The sequence below is a fragment of the Triturus cristatus genome, chromosome 2_2 (assembly GCF_964204655.1).
Source record: "Triturus cristatus chromosome 2_2, aTriCri1.1, whole genome shotgun sequence".
Lineage (NCBI taxonomy): Eukaryota > Metazoa > Chordata > Amphibia > Caudata > Salamandridae > Triturus > Triturus cristatus.
This window is the reverse complement of record NC_140582.1, coordinates 579,388,487-579,410,767: the sequence shown is the minus strand read 5'-3', so window position 1 is coordinate 579,410,767 and position 22,281 is coordinate 579,388,487. Positions and strand designations below refer to the sequence as shown.

Sequence of the window (22,281 nt, the reverse complement as noted above, 5' to 3'; positions counted from 1 at the left end):
ATAAGGATGCTGCTGGCCTAGTCTTTCTTCCCTTCACAACTGACATACAGATGTACGACTCTGCACCGGACTGATAGGGTTAACTTTACAGATTCAGGGGGACGTATTACCATGATAAATGCCCCAGACCCAACTGGGCACTAGAAGTGGGCAGAAACATGTGGTGTAATACAAGGAGACTACATCACACGGCCTCCCCAGATTTCTTGCTGCTAACCATGTGACAGGGAGTGAGCAATACAAATTACACAAAAGTCACCACACAGTGGAGAAGTGTGGCTCAATGGTTAGAGCGGCAGACCCTGATGCAGAGGTCTGGCCCGGGACCAGGGTTCAAATCCCGCCTTGGCGGGTCTTGGGCTCAATTTCCTCGGACCCGCTATTTCTCGCCTCGGTGCCTATTCTAATCATGGGTCCCACTCTGCAACTCTGGGCAATAGCTTGCTTAATCTCCACAACGGCCCCAACAGCGCTGGGATGCCTGGCTTCACCTTGGGGGTGCCCAGGAGTGGACATTTCACAGGGAAAAGCCAGGAAGGGTTCCACAGCGGTATGAGTACAGCGCCAGGACATCCTAGGGTAGCAGTGCGCTATACAAGTACAACACACACACACAATACATTTTTATACTTCCAGTTTTTGGCTCCCCATGACGGTTGAAAAGTATGCATCCTTACCCACTCCTCCAACTAAAGTGCTCTAGGAAGAGCCCAACATGGGTAACAGTGCTGTTTCCATGGTGAAGGAGGGGCTTGATGGTGAATCATATCATCTTGGAGAATGAGGGTCTTCGAACTTTTTAATGAGAACCCCACTTTCTGTGGTTCCCTTCCAGTAATCATAGGTACTCCCAGTAGTGTTTCAAAACTATTAGTGCATGTGAAGCACTCTGGTGTTATTTCACATTGGAGGATGTACTCTAAAACAAAATCTCCACGATCTCCCCACTATTGTGATATATGGCGGAAGTGTTGCAATTAGTTGTTTTAAAATTCTGTTGACTGTTTTCACCAACAGAAATGACAACACAAGTACGACAAATAGAAAAAGTACTTACTCCCTCCAGATACTATCTATTGAGGGAGGTATTACATTAGACATTGATTTAACATCCCAACCATTATAACAGCTCATATACCTCAAGTGTTGCAATGGTGGCCACTTTCCTCTTCTTTGATATAGAGAACAATGTGATTTTCTCTAAGATGGCATCCTCAAAGTTAAGCCTGGGTTTTGTTTGTGTAGCAACTCTAAGGGGGTGTGTAGCTTCAGTAACAATATGGCCTGTGTCAGGAACCAAATATATACTACATTGCTGTACATCTGGTTGTAGTGTCTCAAGGGCATCATTCACCTTCCTATGTTGAGACTGGAGCTTTTTTCGAAGGCAGGGAACTTGTGGGCTTTGAATCTAATTTCACAATGAGGGTTGATCTGTCTGAGCTCCATGTCAAAATTCCTCTGAGGTCAAAGGTTGCTGGCATTCTTTTTGGTGTGGGTCCTTGGTCTGGAGTCAAGACTCTTTGTGGTAGTTCCCAGTAGATGGACCTAATTTCTGCGCTCAGACAGTATCCTTTTGAGGTAGTGGGACTGCCTCTGTGTGGATGCATGAAATCACAGGTGAGACATAGGTCCATGGTGCACAGATCATTAGCAGACCTAGAGAACCATGATCACCAGAGTTGGAGTCAGCCCGATAAAGAATTTGGGGGCTGTAGTCCTGCCGGGCTACTGTACTGGCCCCTCAAATTGTGAATAGTCTCCAATACTTCAACATCTTTGGCAACTGTACCTGTTTTGGGCTTAGTCTTGGTACTGCTGCATGGAGGGGTACCCCCCCACCTATTGCTTTGGTTACCTGAACATGAAATATCTTCAAGAGACAAGAGGCATTTGGTCTGAGGAATGCCTCAATTTGCAGTCAGTCTAACATAGACTTTTATACAGTTCATTAAATGCAATAAATAGTTCCTGTGATCCTTTTATTGTAAGGAAGGGGAACCTCTGTCTTTGGAGCCACAAATTAATGTATTGGATGAGGAATCCAGGTAGGCCTCGACCTTGCGTAAACACGATTCGGCCAGTGGGTAACCCATTCCGATGTCCGGCATGGGGGGGCGCGTGATCACTGTGTGTATTGTGTGTGCTGTGTCCTGATTGGCTAAGTGTTCCTAACTTCATGTGGAATCTGACTTTATGGTGTTTTGGGTGGTGTCGCTGTGCCTAACTTTGGCATTGATCTGGGATTTCTCGTTTGCGTGTTTGTCTGCTGGCTACCTGCCACCCCACCTGTGATCTGTCAATCAGTAACCTCAGACCTCGGTCTCAGGGCCTGCCTAACTACGTATTTCTGAGTCAGAGTTGACATGGAGTTCACAACAGGCAAATTCGGCAATAAAGATGCAATTTCGTTTTTATACATGAATGTATCATTATTCATATTGACATCGACAGTTTTAATATTAACACTTTGATGCCTAATGTTTTTTTTGTTGCAAAAAAAGGCACTGCTTACTGAAAAGGCGCTTTTGTCATGCTTCCTTGGTATATAGAGGTTACAAGCGTATTGGTCCAATCACAGGAACAGGCAGAAATGTAAAAAAGAGTGTTCTCCATAGTTTCACACTAAATGAGCCATTCTCATATGACCTGGCCCAAGCTCTTTAGTGAGATCCGATGTCAGTCAGTGTGCTCGATACCATGGCTTCAATTCGGCTCTCCAGTACTCGAGAGGTGAACATTTTTCTTAAGGCGCAACTATAATGGAGCATTTGAAACATATCGAACCCAATAGAGAAAAATAAAAGAAGAAGAAAACTTAAAATTGCAAGCAGGGCTTGAAAGAAAAACAAATTGCCAATGTTTTGAGTTCAACACTAGATGGCAAGTGTGTGCACACATGTGATACTGTAGCACATGCTGCAGGTAAAAAATATATAAATAAATAGTTGAACCTGATTTCAAAGATTTTGTTTTGTTGATGGCCAAAGATTTCCTCCAAGTTAAAAAGATTTACTGAAAAACAAATTCCTATCTATGGAAACTAGAGTACCATTAAAGTTTCTTGCTACCACCTCCTCCAGGAAGAAAACTGTTAACACTTTAAAGGAAGAACTTATTTTGTGGACCTTTAGATCAAGAAGAAAAGTACAGGTGGCAAAAAATAAAGTTCATTTTCTGCTTTCATACCTGCTGGGCAGAATCTTTGTTCAGGCCCATCGTATATTGCCAAGTTCTTGTTCACAGGAATGCTGTCATCCCTCAATGTCAAATGTGCAGGCTGATCATGTTCGTGGTTCGTACCACTCAAAGCCACAGAGGAAAGTAGGTCAAAGCTGATCTTTCCATCAGGTTTTGGATATTCAATAGGTGTGCAGTCCTTTGCGGGTTTAAGTTGGTCGCAGTCTGCACCTATACTTGACAGATTAAGGCATATTTTTGAAATCCGAGGTATAAACTTTGCAGTCAAGACAAATAAGGACTTTACATACGTTTAAATGGCACACATTCTGCCATTACTACAGCCTCGCAATGACAAAACAGTAACTAAAATAGGGACAAGTACACACTGTAATAATTAAAACAGTACTGGTACACTACTGACTCTTCCTCTGCTTAAAGGAGACATATATAAATATTTAAGTTATGGTTACTAGAAAGAACTGAAAACACACTGAAAATGGCCAATTATGGTCAGCTGAACAAACTAACATGACCGCAAATGCAATGCTTATAACATATCAATTGGCATAAGAAATGTCACTGACAACATCACAGGTGATATTACAATAAAATGATCAACTATGTCATTATGGATACAGTATGCTTAGTTTCTTCAGATATGTGCTTTTTAATGGTATTCCCTGTAATTTATTGGTATACACACCATGAGTGTTACACTTAGGATGCAAGTTATGGCCTTGAACAACTGAGGTTGGCTGTAGACAGGATGCCCAAACTCCCATGCATCCAAACTCTGCTGCGCTGTATAACTGATGTGTGCAGCACTTCTGTGTAACAATTCTGAGTAGGGTCTAGGAGCAGGCCCCCATACTCCCCGCCTATGGCAGTGCACAGCATTCTCTGGTGGCATGGACTGTGGCTATGTCTGGTGCCAGCAAACCAAATGCACAGGGCCTTTGGCCAGGCACTCAGGGCTCTGGACAGAGGTTCTGCCTATGGCCAAGCTTACGCAAGCCTAAGGGTCCCCCATGTGTACTGTACATAGTTTATGATATGGCTTGTTGCTCTGAGATTTCTTTTCCATTGTTTTAACTTAAAATCAGACTTTAGATCTGTTAAATCAGTGAGAAACCCACATGCTCCATGGGCACAGGGGACACTCCTACAGCCGCCTTGTCACCCCCCATCACTTTTTTCAGGGGGCTGGCTTCATGTGCCTGGCATTCTGTAATGGCTATCGCAGCAAAACAAAATGGTTACTTACCAGCAGGAGTGGTTTTGCAGCTTGAAGAATTTTCTGAATTCACATGCTGTTTTTGTTCAGGTATAATTCCACTTTGTCAAGAATCTCTGTGAGACATTCTTCAATTTCTTTATTCTTTGTCATTGTGAGCCAGACGTGACAGACTCCACAGAGCCCAGCGGCAGAGGCAGCGACGGTGAGCGAGCAGTTGTGGCTGAGGAGAACAGGGAGAGTCTGAGGAGGTGTGAGAGCTGGAAGCTCTTTGCTGCAACTTGCAATTTGTATTGCCCTCCTGACTTCAGCCCGGCCCTGCCCGCAACCGTCAGCCCAGAATTTTTTTACTTGCCCCACCTCTGCTTCATAGCAAGCGAGACAGCCGCATGGAGCAGCAGGAGGACTTATTGTCGGAACCAAGGAGAGCCAGAGAAGCAAGCGGGAAGACACAAGGTGAGTGCACAGCTCCCAAGAAGCACAAGGCGCCATTAGGGCATATGCATTAGGAGAGGATTACCGTTGCATCCACCATTAGAGACTGCCGCCCGTGTCTGCTGCTAGAGAGCCAGCCGCTCCGTCAAAAGTGAAAGCGCAGGAAATAATCAAATCTTCCAACTCCATTGAATTCAATGACTTGGCACCTGACACTGGGAGCAAACTGGTGTATTAAGTGAACTACAGTCGCTCTATGCCCAGAGCCTGCACTTTGCGGAGAGTGATGCTAAGCAAGTCGTAGGACGTCAAAGTACTGGTCATAACAGCATCACACTTATCACCATAAAACTACAATAAAAAAATTAAAAAAGACCATATCAGCACTATAGTAAACTGGCATACCAGCACACTGGCATCTAAGCCAGCGCCAAACAGCTGACACAAAAAGAGCACAGGCACACAGGTGCTAGTAGCCAAGCACCCACCATCAAGTGCCTCCCTTATTGGAGGTCTCTATAGGGCTTGTGTGAGGCAGCCTTCTGGGCCTACGTCCCCAATGAGGACAGGGTTGGCCATTTTCAGCAGGACTGCCAGGAAGAAACACAACTCACAAACCTCTCAAATAATCGGGCCTATTTGTACCACCGAGAGCCTCCTGGCCTCTACAGCAAAAGAGCCTAAGGTGTTACCTGGAGTAAGCTTGACAATTGGGATCCATTACCCTCAAGAGGGCCCCCTCTATTCCAATTGAGGCACCTAATAATTTCTAGCCAAATATATACACAAAATGTAGCTTTCTAAAAGACGCAGGATCCAAGCTGTACTCCAGCAGTGAGGGCCTAACTGGATTGCTGAGCCAGTTACAACCAGAAGTGGTTACTTGCCCCCCTAGAGGGGGCCTCATCTCATCCAGACATGTCAACCTCAACTAAAACGGACAAACAGCGATCATTACCGTGTCCTGTGGGCATGTGTTATATTCATTGAGCCAGGTAAAATGGTTAGGGAAATATTGGATGATCAACAGTTTGATGAGGATTCTAAGAATATAGTTGTAGTCTTTCAGGATGGCATACTGTTAAGAACAGTATTGGAAGTAAGGACACCCACACCAGGCAGAACGTTTTATTCTGTCAGGGATGCAGATCTTTCCTAAGTACCAGACACCTTGTGGACTATGGGTCCTCATGATGTAGGCTTTATTCATACAGCTATTCTATTCAGAATTATCGTAAAGGAAAGTGCTATTCTACCTAGGGTGAGACAGCAACTTATTTCTAAAGAGGCAGATGAGGGCATCACCCCTAATATGCAGACGTTGCTAGAACAAGGAGTGATTTACCCTGGAGTATCTCCTTGTAACACCCCAATTTATGTGCTCAAGAAATCTAAGGGTAAAACCTGGCGTATGGTTTAAAGCCTGCACACCCCTGATTGATCCAGTAGTACAAGAATTTCCAATTGTTCCCGACCCTTGCATCATCTGGATGAATACTTCTCATAATGCTAAATATTTCTCTGTTAAAGATATCAATAATGCCTTTTTAAGCATCCCTCTCCATCTAGACCGCCAGTATTTGACAGCGTTTTCCTAGTGCGGGACTCAGTATTTGTATTCTCGTTTGCATCAAGGGTATTGCGAGTCCCCCTAGCATTTTCGACAGTGGTGACAGTTGACCTGTCAAACTTTCAGTGTGATAGAGTACATTGTTGCAGTATGTCGATGACATATTAGTTTGCAGTCCCACAGAACAACAGTGTAGGAAAGATACTATATCTCATTTCATTACTCTCGCACAGAGAGGATACAAGGTGGAGAGAGACAAAGTTCAATATTGCTAGGAGGAGGTCCATTACTCAGGACAATTACTGTCAGATTCTGGTTGACTAGTAACTCCTGATAGAGTAGCATCTATACGTCAAATGACTGAGCCAGAAACTGTTAAGGGAATGAAAACGTTTTTTGGTCTCTGCAACTAGTGAGACAATGGGTCTTTGATTACAGCCCTTTAATAGTGCCTTGCTGGCTTCTAATAAACAGGCAAAAGACAGAAATAAGATAACGCGGACACCAGAGATGAGTGAGACTTTCCAAACATCAAAGACTGAGAAAACAAATACCCCAGTTTTGGAGACTCCTGACCACACTAAGGAGTTTTTTCTCTTTTGTCATTGCAATGGTCAAGTGATGACCGCTGTCTTTACGCAGTAACATCCCCTAGTAGGACACAAACCTACTGCATATTTTAGTCAATAGTTGGATTCAGTCATGATAGGACATTATCCTTGCGAGCAAGCTCTTGCCACTGCAGCCTCTGAAGTGCAGAAGAACACCCCCTTTGTTAAGGGGGCACCTTTGATGCTTTATGCAGAGCATGAGGTCTGCAGTCATACAGAAGGCTAAGGCTACCCACAGAGAGTGTTAGTATATATGGTGATACTACCACTACTATTTTTTTGAAGGTTGCGAAGTGTCATACAGTGAACCCTGCAATATTCTTTGCTCATCCTAATTTAGACTCTGAGGATGATGCGCATGACTATGCAATGTGAACCTGGTCAAGCAACAGAGGATCCTATTCCAGGCAGCATTGTATATAACGGTGACTGTTATTCTACTGTTGACCAAGAAACAGGAATAAGATATACAGGTGCAGCAGAAGTCAGAGCACAACAGTATGATTCTTAAGACACACTCAGCATTGAGCAGCTAACACTACCAGCACATTATTCTGCACAAGCAGCAGAGCTGATAGCAGCTCTTAAGCAAGGAACAGGAAAGATTATCACAATCTATTCAGATTTGGCTTACGTAACTACTACTGTACATTCTAGCATTATGAGATAGAGTAGGAGAGGCTTGCTTAAGTCAGACGGGGGTCCTGTTATGCACAGAAATCTTTAAGAGGCTTTAATAGATGCACTTCCATTACCACAGGCAGTGGCTGTAGTGAAATGTGCAGCAAATACAAATGGACACGATTTTGTGTCACGGGGAAATGCACGAGCAGATTAGGCAGCTAAAGATGCGGCTAGGCGCACATGCCCACCTGTACCATCAGGTTTACAACATGTCCCTGTTTTGGTGGTCCAGACTGACTTGTTGTTGGAGTCTGAATTAGACACTATCATAGATAATGCCACGCAATATTATACAGAAACAGCACATTTATATCTTCAAGAGTTGCAGGAAGATGCTCTACCACATAAGAAACATTTATGGGAGGCTAGAGGATGCTCTGAGTCAGGGAATGACTTAGTTTACAGACACATATCTAAAGGTAAACCAGGGATGCCTCAGGTTTTACTTATGATGGCTCTTGATCAATTGCATTTACCAGCCAACATCTCAAGATATCATTTGCCTAAGCAAATACAACAAGATTGGTGTGTTCCTAACTCTCATGATATACTTACCATGTCCCTTCATAATTGTATTGTTTGTCAACTATTCTCTCCAAATCCCACTTTGAAGGTAATAAATGCTACCATTCTGCGACCACAAGGCCCTTTTAAAGCTCTCCATGTTGACTTTGTGGACATGTTAGACAGGTGCAACAACTAGCGATATCTTATAGTTGTAGTTTGTCCTTTTTCCTGATGGACTGAAGCATGACCGTGCATCCACTGTGATGCTAAGTCAGCTATTACTTTTCTGATTCGCAAAGTGATTCCCTGCTGTGCAATTCCAGAAGGGATAAGATATGATAACGGCACACACTTTGTTAATTCAATCTTCACACATCTCACAACAATGCTAGGGATAAAACATTAACTATCTCCTGTTTATCATCCCCAAAGCAATGGTATTGTTGAGCGCCTTAATCGCCTGCTGAAAAAGAATATCAGCAAGATATGTGCCACGTTGCACAAGAACTGGTTGTAATGCTTACCATTGGCACTCTTCTCCCTTAGGAACACACCTAGTTCTGATCAGCACCTGGCACCCAATCAGATAGTGACAGGGAAACCTATGAATACGCAAATACCTGCCACTAGAAGTAAGGTACAGGGAGAAAGTACAGCTGGTATCCTAAATGGTTAAATGCGTGTTTATCTCTCAGAACTAACCAAAGTTTCAAAGTTAATTTCCAACCAGGTAACCAAAAGGAAGGAGAAGTATGCCACTGCTGAGGTCAACTTTCAAATGGTGCTCACAGGTGACAAAGTTTTTGTGGGAAATTTGTTCGGAAATGGAAAAAGGCAAAATTTGGCAGGCCTTTCAGCGTGACAATAGTAGCCCCACTGCCCTCAAGGTAGATGGCAGGAAACCTTGGCTTAATCTATTGGACATTAGATTAAACCTAGCATCACACCAAGTACCACCAGCAATGTAAATGGAACAAGAGGGGGAAGAAGATTGAGATTGTAAACATATCACCCTACACCTCTCATTTTGGATCAGCAGAACGTTATTTATGTATTTTTTGTTTTCTTTTTCTTTTGTTGTCTTCTATTACTATCACTTGTACTTCTTTTATAGCATGCATATTCTAGGTCTACTAGTTACATCACACACCTGCGAAGACAACTCTCTACTCATGCTGTGTCCCACAGTGTTCATATCAAATTATTAGATAACGTGGTATCAGACCATGTCAGACATAGGTTAAGAAAGTACTATTGAATCATGTTTCATTTGCTCTTTAATTCCTCATGCCATAGGATCAGATAGGCTACATGTCTTTTGCATCTCTACCCTTGTAGGATTAAGGCGCGAATGCAGCTAACATATGTTAGGGCAGTACAGTTTCTAGTTAATGCCACAAAACATGACTCTTGAACAAACTTTTTGTTCATCCTTTCAGATAAAACATTAAGGATGAAACTGAACAAATAAAGAAAACAGTTCGTCCTAACACTGCAAAATGGATTCAAATGATCTTAGATTTAGGGTTATTTGGAGTAACACACCCACCCACTGAGTGTAATAGTGATTTAGTAAATCTTTTACCCCTAGATTGTGTTCGTAGGCCAGGATTTAGAGTTACTGGATCAGTTTATGCCCATGATCAATGGCATTCTGATATCAAATTTTCATGTAGGGTCATGTCTTTATGGAACAGTACTGATACTAATCAGCATGCTGTAAAAAAGTGTGAGTGTATAAGGGATGATAATGCTTTGTGTTGCACCTGGATAGGTAGTACAGTAAATCCTCAGACAGTCATGAGATTAACGTCTGTTTCTTTACGTTTTAGAGGAAACTGCACCATTAATGTAGGCAGGAATATCAACTACAGTGCCACAATAGATAACACCGGCATGCAGGTGGGCACCTCCAGCTTCATGGACTATTATTGGCAGGGTGGAGAAGTACTGTACGTTCAGCTACCACCAAACTGGAATTGCTTATGTATCATGGTCGCCTTGTATGCCCCTGTTTTGGTCATTCCTGGAGTTAATCCGTCAACACTTCATGAACACCCCATGAGCCGTCCAACAACTTTGTTACATCATCGCCGAAGGAGAAGAGTATTATGGCACTACCTCTTGGAATGATTTTCCTCAAGAGTACCAGTTGTTTAATGATGCAGAAGTGTTCGTTGGAAGTATTCTGCCAATTGGTCAGGCAAAGGCAACTGCTAGATGGCTACAGATAACGAAATGGGAACTCATGAGATCCATAAATACTTAGAAAGATGGATTTAATGTCATAAATGAAAAATGGCATGCTATGAGAATGATGATAATACAGCACCGTTATGTACTTCACCTTAAAACGACCATGGGTACGTGCAAAGATGGGGACTGCATGTTGTACCTATGTTCCAATGCAAAATGCAAATAATGGAACTCTGTCAGAGGCAATACAAAATTTGCATAATCTACAGAAGAAAATGGTAAATGAAAAAGGCGCCCCAGATAGTTGGCTTAGTGGGTGGTTTTCTTTCCATCCTGGATGTCGAGACTGTTAGAAGTCTTATCACCAGCTATTGTGTTCTGGTTATTGATGTTAATGAAATTTATAGAGCGTAACAAATACCCGGAGGTGTCCTGGCGCTAACTGATTCCCTGAGACTAGTAAAAGCTAAAAGTAGAAGGACGCTTACTCTTTAAAAAAGAGCCAGGTCTTTAGTTATTTACGAAAAGGCAGGAGATCTGTGATGGTTCTCAGATAGCGGGGCAATTCGTTCCAAGCTATTGCAGTACCGTGAATAAAGCTTTTGCCCCCCCAACGGGCTTTCTTTATACGAGGCTCCTTGGCCAAGAAGGCTTCTTTAGACCGCAGTGATCTTCCTGGGACATACCATCGCAGTCTCAGCTGTAAGAACTCTGGACCCGTGCCGTGTAAGGCCTTAAAAGCTAAGCACAGCGCCTTAAATTGTATTCGGCTCTTAACTGTGAGCCAGTGTAGAGCTTTCCTTTCCTTAGAAACCGAGGAAAAACTTGAGGAGCCTGTGAGTAGTCTAACTGCCGCATTCTGAAGTATCTGCAAATTATTTAACCCTCTTTGTTGTATATTGAGGTAGAGTCCATTACAATAGTCCAATCTGGCCATCACCAGAGCACCGACTACAGTTTGTCTACTTTCCCTGGGCAGCGAGGGCAAGACTTTCCTCAACATTTTAATGATATAGCTTGTTTTAGATGCTACTGCATTTACTTGAGGTCCTAAGGTCAATCTATCATCAAGTAAAATTCCCAAATTCTTTACCTTTCTAGTTGGAAGGGGGGGTTTGCCCATTGAGTCCGGCCACCAGGAGGGGGTCCAAAAACTTGTGCTATTCCCAAACAATACCACCTCAGTTTTTTCGGAATTCATCTTAAGGCAATTGTTGGCCATCCAACTGTCAACTGCTAGCATGCAATCTCGAAAGCGTCCTTCCGTATCAGCCTCTCCCTCCGGTGTCAGAGATACCACAATTTGAGTATCATCTGCATATGATGTGAGGCCAAAACCAAAGGCATCTATAACTGGGGCCAATGCACTAACATAAATGTTAAAAAGAGTCGGACTAAGTGAGGATCCTTGCGGGACCCCACAAGGCAGTGAGAAGGGTTTGGACTGAAAATCCCCGAGGGCAACCGTCTGTTTCCTGTCTGCAAGGAAGGATCTTAAAAGATCCCAGGCCTTCCCCTGAATTCCACATGTATTTAATTGGCTCAACAGTATAGAGTGGTGAACCGTATCGAATGCTGTGGACAGGTCCAACAGAATCAGTGCCGCCCTCCTTACCTGATCCACCGCAGCCCTGACCTCTTCCGTGGCTTTTATAAGGGCCGATTCCGTGCTATGTCCTGGCCTAAAGCCGTACCGGGTTGGGTCAAGCACTTGAGTCTCATCCAAGAACTGGCTAAGTTGCCTATTCATAGTTTTCTCCAACAGTTTTGCCGGTAGGGGAAGTCTGGAAATCAGACTAAAACTATTAAGATCATTAACCGGGAGATTTGATTTTTTTAGGAGGGGCAAAACCGAGGCCAGTTTCCACTGACTGGGAAAATACCCAGTTTCAAACATTAAGTTAAAGATTGTGGTTAGAGATTCTGCTATTGGACCAGAGGCCAATTTCGCTACCTTAGCGGGGCAGGGATAAAAAGGGGGGGGGATATATTAAGGTTTTCAATTAACTTTAGCATGTAGTAGAAGGATTAGTACAAAGGCAGGAGGAATGTTCCCAGTTAGGACACCAACATGAGTAACAGTTGCTCAGGGCAATATATATCACCTAGAGCCAAGTGCAGACCAAGATTTGGAACCAGTAGTTGAAATATTAACTAGAGGGGGGACTGTTGGCAAGGAAATTAAATGTGCAGAAATTACCCTACAGCAGACAAGTCAAAAACAATATAAAATTGTACGTGGTGAAAGAGCAGCGCAGGCCTAAATCTCATGCTGATGCAAGAAAATGTGAAGAGTTCACTAGAAAATAGAACGCATTGCCCGCAAGGTCTTTTTAAAGGAAAACCAGTGTTTGTAAGGTTGAAGGAATTTATTCTCTCAGCACAAGCACTATTCTGTTGTCCCAGTAAACTGAAAACATTATTGAAGAATAGGAGCAAGAGACTGAATTAGCCAAGAGAACACAGAATCTGATAAGAAGTCTTGGGAGCAGAATGATAAAAACCACACACAAATATACATGCATTCAAAAGGAGTAAATACATGGCTTGTTAAGTATTGTTACAATTACAAAGAAGAATGTGTAGGAAATAGGTTTAGAGGTTAGGAACACAGGAGACGAGATATTTTCTGTAACCAATATGTAACTACTAAGTAACTTATTATTTGACCTTTTGTAATAAGCTTTGCTCATGTTGGAATGTAAGTGGCTGCCTGTGAAGCAGCAAATTGAGACCAGCTGTTTACCTGTGTGGATATAGCTAGTCTCCGCAACAGTAAAAAGCTGTGTTTGACTTACTAAGAAGGGTCTTGTCTTTTTCTTCATCTCAGTTTCCCCACAACATTTCTCATCGCTACATTTAATATAATCAAATTAAATAGAAAACCACTGGTAAGTGCTTAGTGTAGCATTATGCTAAAAGCTCCTGATTTGTTTAATATCTGTTAATTCGAATTATTATTGCATTTTCTCTGTTTTTAATATATCAAATATAATTTTGAATTAAGCGTTGATTAGTTTTAGGATTAGCATTAGGATAGGGCGTAGAACGTAGAGTTGGCTAGGATTGGCATTAGGGTGAGGATGTAACAATTGAAACTAATGTCATTAATATTAAACTAAATGAAAAATGCACTGTTAGACGGACCGGGAGGGTCGGCCGAGGACAAGGGGAGAGGTCTCCGGGGAGAGCCGTCTCCAGCGATCGTACAGACGAGTAACTTCCCCCCCACAGATATACACCACACAAGGATAGGATTTAACGTTCTTTATAAGCGATTCTTTAAGGTACGATGGAATGGTACAAGGAGGTCTGGACCCAGGGGTCCCCTCGATTCTAGTCTCTTGGTTTGGGAAAGGGGGTAGCGGGACAGTCTGGTTACCAATCTGGTAGCTGAGATGGTATGATAGATAGCTCACAATCCTCGAGCTCGATGTTCTAGCTTTGGACGGGCCGCGGCAGCGCCAGCAGGTCCCGGTGAAGATGGTCGTTACACGGTCTGCGGCAGCGCCAGCAGGTCCCGATGAAGGTGGTCGTTACACGGTCCGCGGCAGCGCCAGCAGGTCCCAATGAAGGTGGTCGTTACAACGGTCCGCGGCAGCGCCAGCAGGTCCCGACGAGGATGGAGGATGCAGAAGGCTGCGGCAGCGCCAGCAGGCAGGACGATAGTTCACAAGGCAGGGCTACGGCAGCGCCGGTAGTCCGTCAAGGCTGAGTTCTTCTCGGTGTCTCTCGACTCCAGGATACAACTGCCTTCCTGCTCTGGAGCTGCCCTAGTTATAGGTCTGGCGCCCTTTGATGTCCGGACCCTCGCGCTTGGAGGTCGGAAGGTCCGGGATGAGGGAGTCCAGACACCCAGCAGGGGGGTGGAGCCAGCGCCCGGGGGAGCTGGAGGGCGATCGGCACCTGGCGGGGGAGAGCCATCGACATTTCTTTCTCCCATTGACCTGCCAAGTGGTCCGTTCACCTCCTGGGTGGATGGTGGTGCCGGGATGTCGGGGCCTGGCCAGGCCCAGGGTTAGGGTCGAGCTGAGGCCACGCGGCCTCGTGGTGCAGTGTCCAGATGGCGGCGGGTCCGGCCGGGGGAGCCGGTTGTGGTTCGGCCCCATGATACATGGATGTCCGGGGGCAGGAGTTCCGTCGGGAGACGGGGTGCGGGTTGCTCTTGTGGGTAACACCTGGAGGGCCGGGGCTTGGGCCCTGTCATGCGGGGAGGGAGCAAGCCCTTCATGTGGCCTGTCCAACATGCACTAACTTTTATTAACAGTATTTCTAATAGATACAGATTCTTCACATCTAGGGTGCCTGGTTTCAATGAGTCCGGGGTCCCTAGTAGAGGTCAACATGTTTCGAGCTACCCCAATGCTCTTCTTCAGGACGACACAGGGTCCAGCCCTGTTTGTACCACTCCAGAGTGCAGTGAAAAAGTGACGCAAAATGCTAACTATTAAGCATAAGGTAAGCAATACATACGACACTAGTAAGTCATGTAGTATTTTTTTAAAGGCAGAGCTTTGCCTCATGGTCATGGGAGGGGGCGAGAGGGTTCCAACTGGAATTAATAATTTCTCCTCTCCGTCTGTGTACCTGAATGGTTCCCTGGATGCGGTCTCGAGTACCTTATGCTAAATAGTTAGCATTTTGAGTCACCTTTTCACTGCACTCTGGAGTGGGACACACAGGGCTGGACCCTGTGTCGTCCTGAAGAAGAGCATTGGGGTAGCTCGAAACATGTTGACCTCTACTAGGGACCCCTGACTCATTGAAACCAGGCACCCTAGAGACCAACCTCCCCGTTTTAACATATCAACTAGGAGCAAGAATAAAGTTAATTTGCCCACTAGTTAGATATTTTTAAAGTCACTCCACATACACCACTGCACCACACACAGTTCCTCACAACAGTGCTCCTAAGTATTTCGCTAGTCGTAGCACGCCTCAACCCGCAGCGGGATGAGATGGCCCCAATGATGAAGCATGTCACCGTGGGGAAACCCCGGTGAGTGAGGGGACTCAAGAAAGGACATTTTTCCTTTTGTGCTGGATTTTCTACCTCACACTACGCGAAAATCTACCTCTACTGCTAGGTTCTCTATCAGAGATTTCGGATTTTTGTATGTCTAGGACTGGGAGTATGCACTGGAAATCCTAGGGAAGCTGGGGATGGGACCACGTTTTTGCAGATTTGTTAAAATACTATATACTAATCCCGCGGTGTGTGCGCGAATGGGTCAAGCTAGGTCGGCGCAGTGTTCGTTGGGGCAGGGCACGCGGCAGGGGTGCCTGCTGTCGACGTTGCTGTTTACTCTGGCTTTAGAGCCCATGGCGATATGGGCAAGACAGGAACTGGGTCGCTCGAGCATACAAATTGGGCAGAGCTCGCATCTCACTTCGTTATATGCCGATGACACGTTGTTCTATGTTACATCTCCACGCGAGGTCATACCGCAATTGTCGCGGTTGATGGACCAGTTCGCAACTTATTCGGGGCTGCGCATAAACAGGCGAAAATCCCTGGCGTTCTTCTTAGCGGGAATGAGAGAGAGTGAGGCTGGAGAGCTGCCTAGACCGGGACTGAGATGGGAGACGGATCATTTTAGATACCTAGGGGTACAGCTGGCTCATGGGGATACTAGGCTGATCCAGCTGAATATGAATAGGGTGGTTGAGTCGCGGAGGCGCTCAATGGAATTCTGGAACATGCTGCCATTGTCACTAATGGGTAGAATAGCGGTGGCGAAGATGGTGATGTTGCCAAGATGCCTATATGCCTTGCAGAATGCGTTGTGCCAGATCCCTGTGAAAATATTTCGGCAATTGAATTATCTCCTGGTGACCCTGCTTTGGGCAGGGAAGCGTTGTAGGGTTGCGCTGCGTGTGCTTCAGAAGCAGTATGAGGAGGGTGGACTTGGGGTCCCCAGATTTGATCTTTATTACAACGCGGCGCACCTACAACCCGCTGTGCAGTGGCTGGATGAAGGTGATCATTGGGAAAAACTTTTACTTGCCAGGCGAGTGCTGCCGGAGGATCGCACCAGGATTTTGATGGAAGGTGCTGGGGCGAATGCGGAGTTGGCTATGTGGTTAAGCAAACAGTCTGTTTGTGGCAGAAAGTTGTGGCATGAGTGCTGGGGCGGGCTCCCTTCCATCCGGAATTGTCCATCCGGCAGTTAGTTCCGGAGCGCATGATGGTGGAAAACATGTCCTTTCAGGCATGGAGAGAGGGTGGCTGCACGGTGTTGGCAGACTTGTATATTAATGACACCTACCTTACGTTTGAGCAGGTGTGTGAGGAATTTGGCCTAGGTCAGTGACAATATCTTCAATATGCTGGCCTGATGGAAGTGGCTAAGGTGACACGGCCTGTGTATCCGGCCATGCCGCAGACCACGGAAACACTAGATATATTGCTAACATGTGGAGGTGGGTGCAGATTGGTGTCTTTGTTGTACAAGGCTATGAGGGCTGATTCGGGTTCTTTGGCTCTTAAGGCGTGGGATGCATGGAATGTGGATTTGCAAGAGCCGTTGCAGGAAAAAGAGTGGGTGAGAACATGTACGCTAACACGCAAGGTGTCCTGCAAAGCCTGGCTGAAGTTGCTCTACTATAATTTTTTGCAATGGGTATACATGACACCGGTGAGACTCCATCGAATAGATGCCTCCCACCTGCATGAATGTCCTAGATGTCATGAAGCCCGCACGGGCGTCGGCATGCCCAGAAGTCCATCAGTTCTAGCTCGATGTGGTAGCGCGAATCTGCGGAAAGGGCGGGAATTGCACTGGAGGCCATGCCTGAGCAGTGCCTCCTAGGGCTGGTACCGAAACGCAAGGGGAGAAAAATGGCCAATAAGTTATTACAACTAGCACTGGTGCTGGCTAAACGAAGGGTTACAACAACAAAAGAGTGTGAAAAAAGAGGAAACCAAAAAAGGAAATAATCCCCTTGAAGGGAATATATACGTGTTAAAGTGCCACAGACAAATCAATCAGATATGAATATAGAACCCTCACTCACCAACCTGGTTGGTGACATGCTTCATCATAGGGTTCCACCAGGGGTGCCTACTGCACCTCTGGTGTGCTTCAACGCTTCCTTAAAGCGGAGCGCAAATATCAGACTGAAGGGATTCTAGTGTATGATAAGTGCAACAAATAATAATGAAAAATGTGAATTTAAAAAATGCCCAAGATTCGCCCACAAACGATTTTAATGGTGACGAAACTGGCACTGACTAAAAACAGTGAAGGATGGTTAGTACTGACTTAAATTGGTCAGGTACATCCTATCTAGTGAATACTGTATTGGTCGACATGTTTCAGCTTATTATCGTAATTTTTCTTCAGGACCTTATGAAAAATAAAAACAGCAACTTGGCGGTATAAGCTCACTAAGGCTTACCCTAACCTCAGGTGCAAAGGAACCGGGTACACTCACGGTTTAGTGAGGGCCTTTGAGAACTTCACAAAGGCCTCAGGGTATCTGTAAAAGAACATATATGTATAATGCACGTATATATTAGTTTCTAGACCATTACTTCATGTAATAACTTCATTACAGACTGAATGAAAGGTCATAAGCACAAATTAAACTTAGCAATGAAGTTATTAAACTAGCATGCACAATGACAATGCTCCAAAACTACCAGTATTTACAGAGAACCACGAAAGAAGAAACACAATTTTATGTTAATCTTTCAAATCCATCATGCGGAATGAGTAAGTCTACTCAGTTCAGCCGTTTATCAAGAAGATTACTACGATGTAAGTGTAATCACGCTAGAGCTTGGCACTATTTAAAAGTGTAGAAAGCAACACCAACAGAAAATGGCGTGTGCTACCACATAGGAGAACAACAAATAAATAAAGATAAGGCTTACGTCAGCAAAAGTATGGAGCGTTCATGATTAAGTGGAGAAAATAGACTTAATGGCGGGAAGTCTCATTCAACCCCTACGAGCCGTTCCACATATCACGTGACTGGCGCTGAAGACGTCTACGTCAACAGAAAGAAAGGACTAACCCGCTAGTATCAGAGAGGGACTAGAATGTCAACCTGTCTCTCCTTGTAAAGAAAACTTTACTCATATCCTGACACAAGGGCAGACAATTTGCAGAGTTTAACAAACCAAAATACATTTGTAGACACGCAATAAAGCCACATGGAAATTACGATACAACCAATAGCTGGGTTCAAAGTAAACCTAGAGCTAAAAGGTGTATCGATAAAATGAATAAAGAATGGAATCATTGTGAGTTGTATATAAATCCACAAAGGGTATTTGTTACTATCCCTCATTATTTTCAAAAAGGACCTAGCAAATAAAGTTCAGAATTGTCCATCAGGCTCCGTTAGAGGTCTTACAAAAGAAACGGGAAACTGCCAGAATAGAATAACAACATTAGTTGCTACGTCTCATAACTGTTCCCCACGGGATATTTTCGTTCAACCCCACCAGATGTGTCGACATGCGATAAATCCATCGCTGTTCTTTTTCGAACAGTAGATTAGGCAGACTGAGTCCTGATTTAACTTGCTCAATAATAGTCCAATGTAGATCATCCACAGTGTGATTAAAACGCAAAAAGTGCTCAGTCAGTTTAGTAGTGCTTTTTTTTACATCGGATGTTGCTCCGATGCTCTCCAATACGCTGTTTGACCTTCCATGTGGTCATCCCAACATAGTTCAGATCACACGGACAAGTGATCAAATAAACCATATCAGTGATGTTACAATTAGTATGAACCCGTTGTGTCCAGATTTTGCCATTTTCCAAAACCAATGTCTTAGTGGTTGAAGTTAAGTGGCAAACACTGCATGACCCACACGGAAAATGTCCAGAGACTGGTGGTAAGCCCCACGCATTGAGAACAGAGGTTTCAATAGAACTCTTAATGTTCCTAGGTCTAGTGTGAACCAAAGTGTCTTTTATACTCTTAGCCTTTTTGTACGAGAACAATGGTTTATTGTCAAGAATTCCTGTCATGCGAGGGGAGGAAAACGGTAACCAGCGAAAACGGACTACATCTCCCAGGATGCTTAGCGGTTGAGAGGTTATGTAAACAGGAGAGCTGTTACATAACTCAAGGAAAACACGCCCTTATGTAAACAGGAGAGCTGTTACATAACTCAAGGAAAACACGCCCTTATGTAAACAGGAGAGCTGTTACATAACTCAAGGAAAACACGCCCTTATGTAAACAGGAGAGCTACACGCCCTATAAAGGGAGGAACCGGGAGGTACAACGCTGTCGGATATTGTGTTTACACCGACGTACCTGCTTAGTGAAGAGCAGTGTTCCGGAGTGGTGCTCCAGTAAGGCAAGAACGGAGGTAGGTCGAGTCGTTACTCCCTGGGCCGTGTCTTGCCCCATCGTCACCTGTGAAGGACCCGGAAGCTCTACCGGATAACCATTGAGCTTCGCTTTTTGACTCGGCTGAGTCAAAGCGCAGTGGTGCTTTTGCTGGTTGGAGTCGTAACTCCCAGCCCGACCAGAGATACAGGGACTGCCAGCTGTAACGCACACCAGGAGGTGTTTGCCGCGTTACAGACTCGGAAGTCCACAGGATCGATCGAGCGGCTGCTCTCGGTTCAGTCTTCTTTGCTTGTGATTGGGGTATCGGTGACGCATCACCAGGAGGTGACTCCGCGTCCCGGTGCAGTCTGAGGAAGAGGTTGAGCGGCTGCTCCCTTCAGGTAGAGACCCCGGCTGGGTGTTTCCCTGACTCCTCGATTCTCCCCAACACTCTTCGTGCCCCTCACAGCCTACCGATTGGCATTGTCGGCCATTTCATTTCTGCCCTCTGTTGGCATACGCCGGGATCGGCGTATATACAGAGGACGGTTAGGACCATCCGTGCTGTGGGCTGGTAACGTACTTAGCCTGGAGGATTCCAGTGACTATAACCTTTGTTTATTCCTTGTATTATTTTTGCCTTCATTAAAATAACTAAACCTTCACAAGTGGTTGCGTTCTCATTATCGTGTCTGTTAAACGATCCTGAGACGTTCAGGGCGTTACAAAATATCCGACCGTAATAACACTAACTGTCTCCCGGTCGATAACAGACATGGCAACACTTGATGATGTGCTGGCTGCTTTAGCGACCGTGCAAATTGAATTGGCTGCCTCCAGGCAAGAAACAGCCGATGTAAAATCCAGACTGGATGCTATCCAAGTGGACCCGCTCACGCCCAGCACCTCCCTCACGAACCAGACCCCTGCGGTAGTAGTGGAAATGCCGGTAGCCGTCCCCTTGGCAACACCAGAGAGGTACAGTGGGGATCCTAACACAGTGCAGGTATTCCTCACACAAGTGGCGCTCCATTTATCGTGCAAACCAAGGGCGTTCCCCACGAGTCAGGCTCGTGTGGCTTTCCTTATATCCTATTTGGCTGGAAACGCGGCACAATGGGCCGTACCTCTGGTGAGCAGGGACGACCCCATCTTATGTGATTGGGGTGCTTTTCGCGAGGAATTCCTGAAAGTCTTCGACAGAAGGGCTGACTCGTACACGGCGGACCGTGAAATGCTTGAGTTGAGACAGGGATCCAACGACCTGGTGCAGTATCTCAACGCGTTCCGAAGGCTGGTTGCGGAAACCAAGTGGCCTGTTGCTAAACAGACGGCGCTCTTCCATCACGGGCTGTGCGATGAGCTCAAGGACGCCGTGGCTCATATTGACCCACAACCCAAGACATGTGAGGGCCTTATCAACCTGGTATTACGGCTGGAACATAGGCTAAGTGAAAGAAAGGGGGATCATGGGAGAAAAGGAAACTCCCTTCCATCCTATGTGACAGTGGGAAGTCCTGAAACTTCCACCGCATCCAAGGGAGAACCCATGGACATCGGCGCAATACGAGCGAGCCTCACAGCCACGGAGAAAGAGTCACGCCGTAAACAAGGATTGTGCCTATATTGTGGCAAAAAAGGCCACTACGTACGTGAATGCCCTGCCAAACCGAAGACGTCACGTTATCGGGCCAACCGGTCGGTAACAGCCGTGGTGGACGTACCGGCGGAAAACTAGAGGACTCCCAGACCAAAGAAGGGGCATCTCGGAGTCACTCATCCATCCCTTCACTTTCCAACTCGGTCACTAAGGGACAACGACACCTGTTTCTCACGGTGCACGTGGGAGTGCATGACCAGTGGATACCCGTTGTGGCCATGGTGGATTCAGGGGCCACTGGCATGTTTATGGACCACAACGAGGCATGCAGGCCAGGGCTAGTGCTTCTTCCCAAAGCTGTACCCGAAGACGTCTATGCTGTAGACGGAAGGCGATTGGTGACGGGGCCCATCGGGCAGCACACGGGGGTCCTTCCGATGAGATGTGGGAGGAACCATTTGGAACAAATCGATTTTAACATCATCCGAGCGCCCCAATATGGCGTCATATTGGGATTGCCGTGGCTACAGAAACACAACCCCTCTGTGGATTGGCCAACACATCGCATCGAACTGACGTCACCGTCTTGCATCCTGCATTGTGGAATAAGAACGGAATCCCTTGACGCAGATGAGAGCGGGAGTCAGACGGTGGCTACAGCGGCAGAAAAAGATGTGGCTCTCCCCCACGCTTATCACAGTTTTGAGGATGTATTTGATGAGGTGAAGGCGGAAGTGCTACCACCACATAGACAGTTTGACTGCCAGATCGACCTGGTGCCAGGGGCCAGCGTTCCCAGCGGCAGGCTGTATGCCCTGACGGAGCCTGAAAACGTGCATCTCCGGGGGTACCTGGATAAACTCCTCAAGCTAGGATTCATCCGCCCGTCCAAGTCTCCGGCCGCCTCGCCACTCTTCTTCATCCCGAAGGCTAATGGGGAGCTGAGAGCCTGTGTGGACTTTAG

General features: G+C 45.6%; 1 protein-coding gene across 1 annotated transcript in view; it reads right to left on the bottom strand.

The window, feature by feature from the left end:
• The window catches only part of ETFDH (electron transfer flavoprotein dehydrogenase), a 542,885-nt gene that overhangs the window by 98,629 nt on the left and 421,975 nt on the right, over positions 1 to 22,281 (bottom strand). The window contains exon 12 of the mRNA XM_085641729.1: positions 3,190 to 3,411. Coding sequence (XP_085497855.1) covers positions 3,190 to 3,411 — 222 coding nt within the window. The remainder of the gene's footprint in view (positions 1 to 3,189; positions 3,412 to 22,281) is intronic.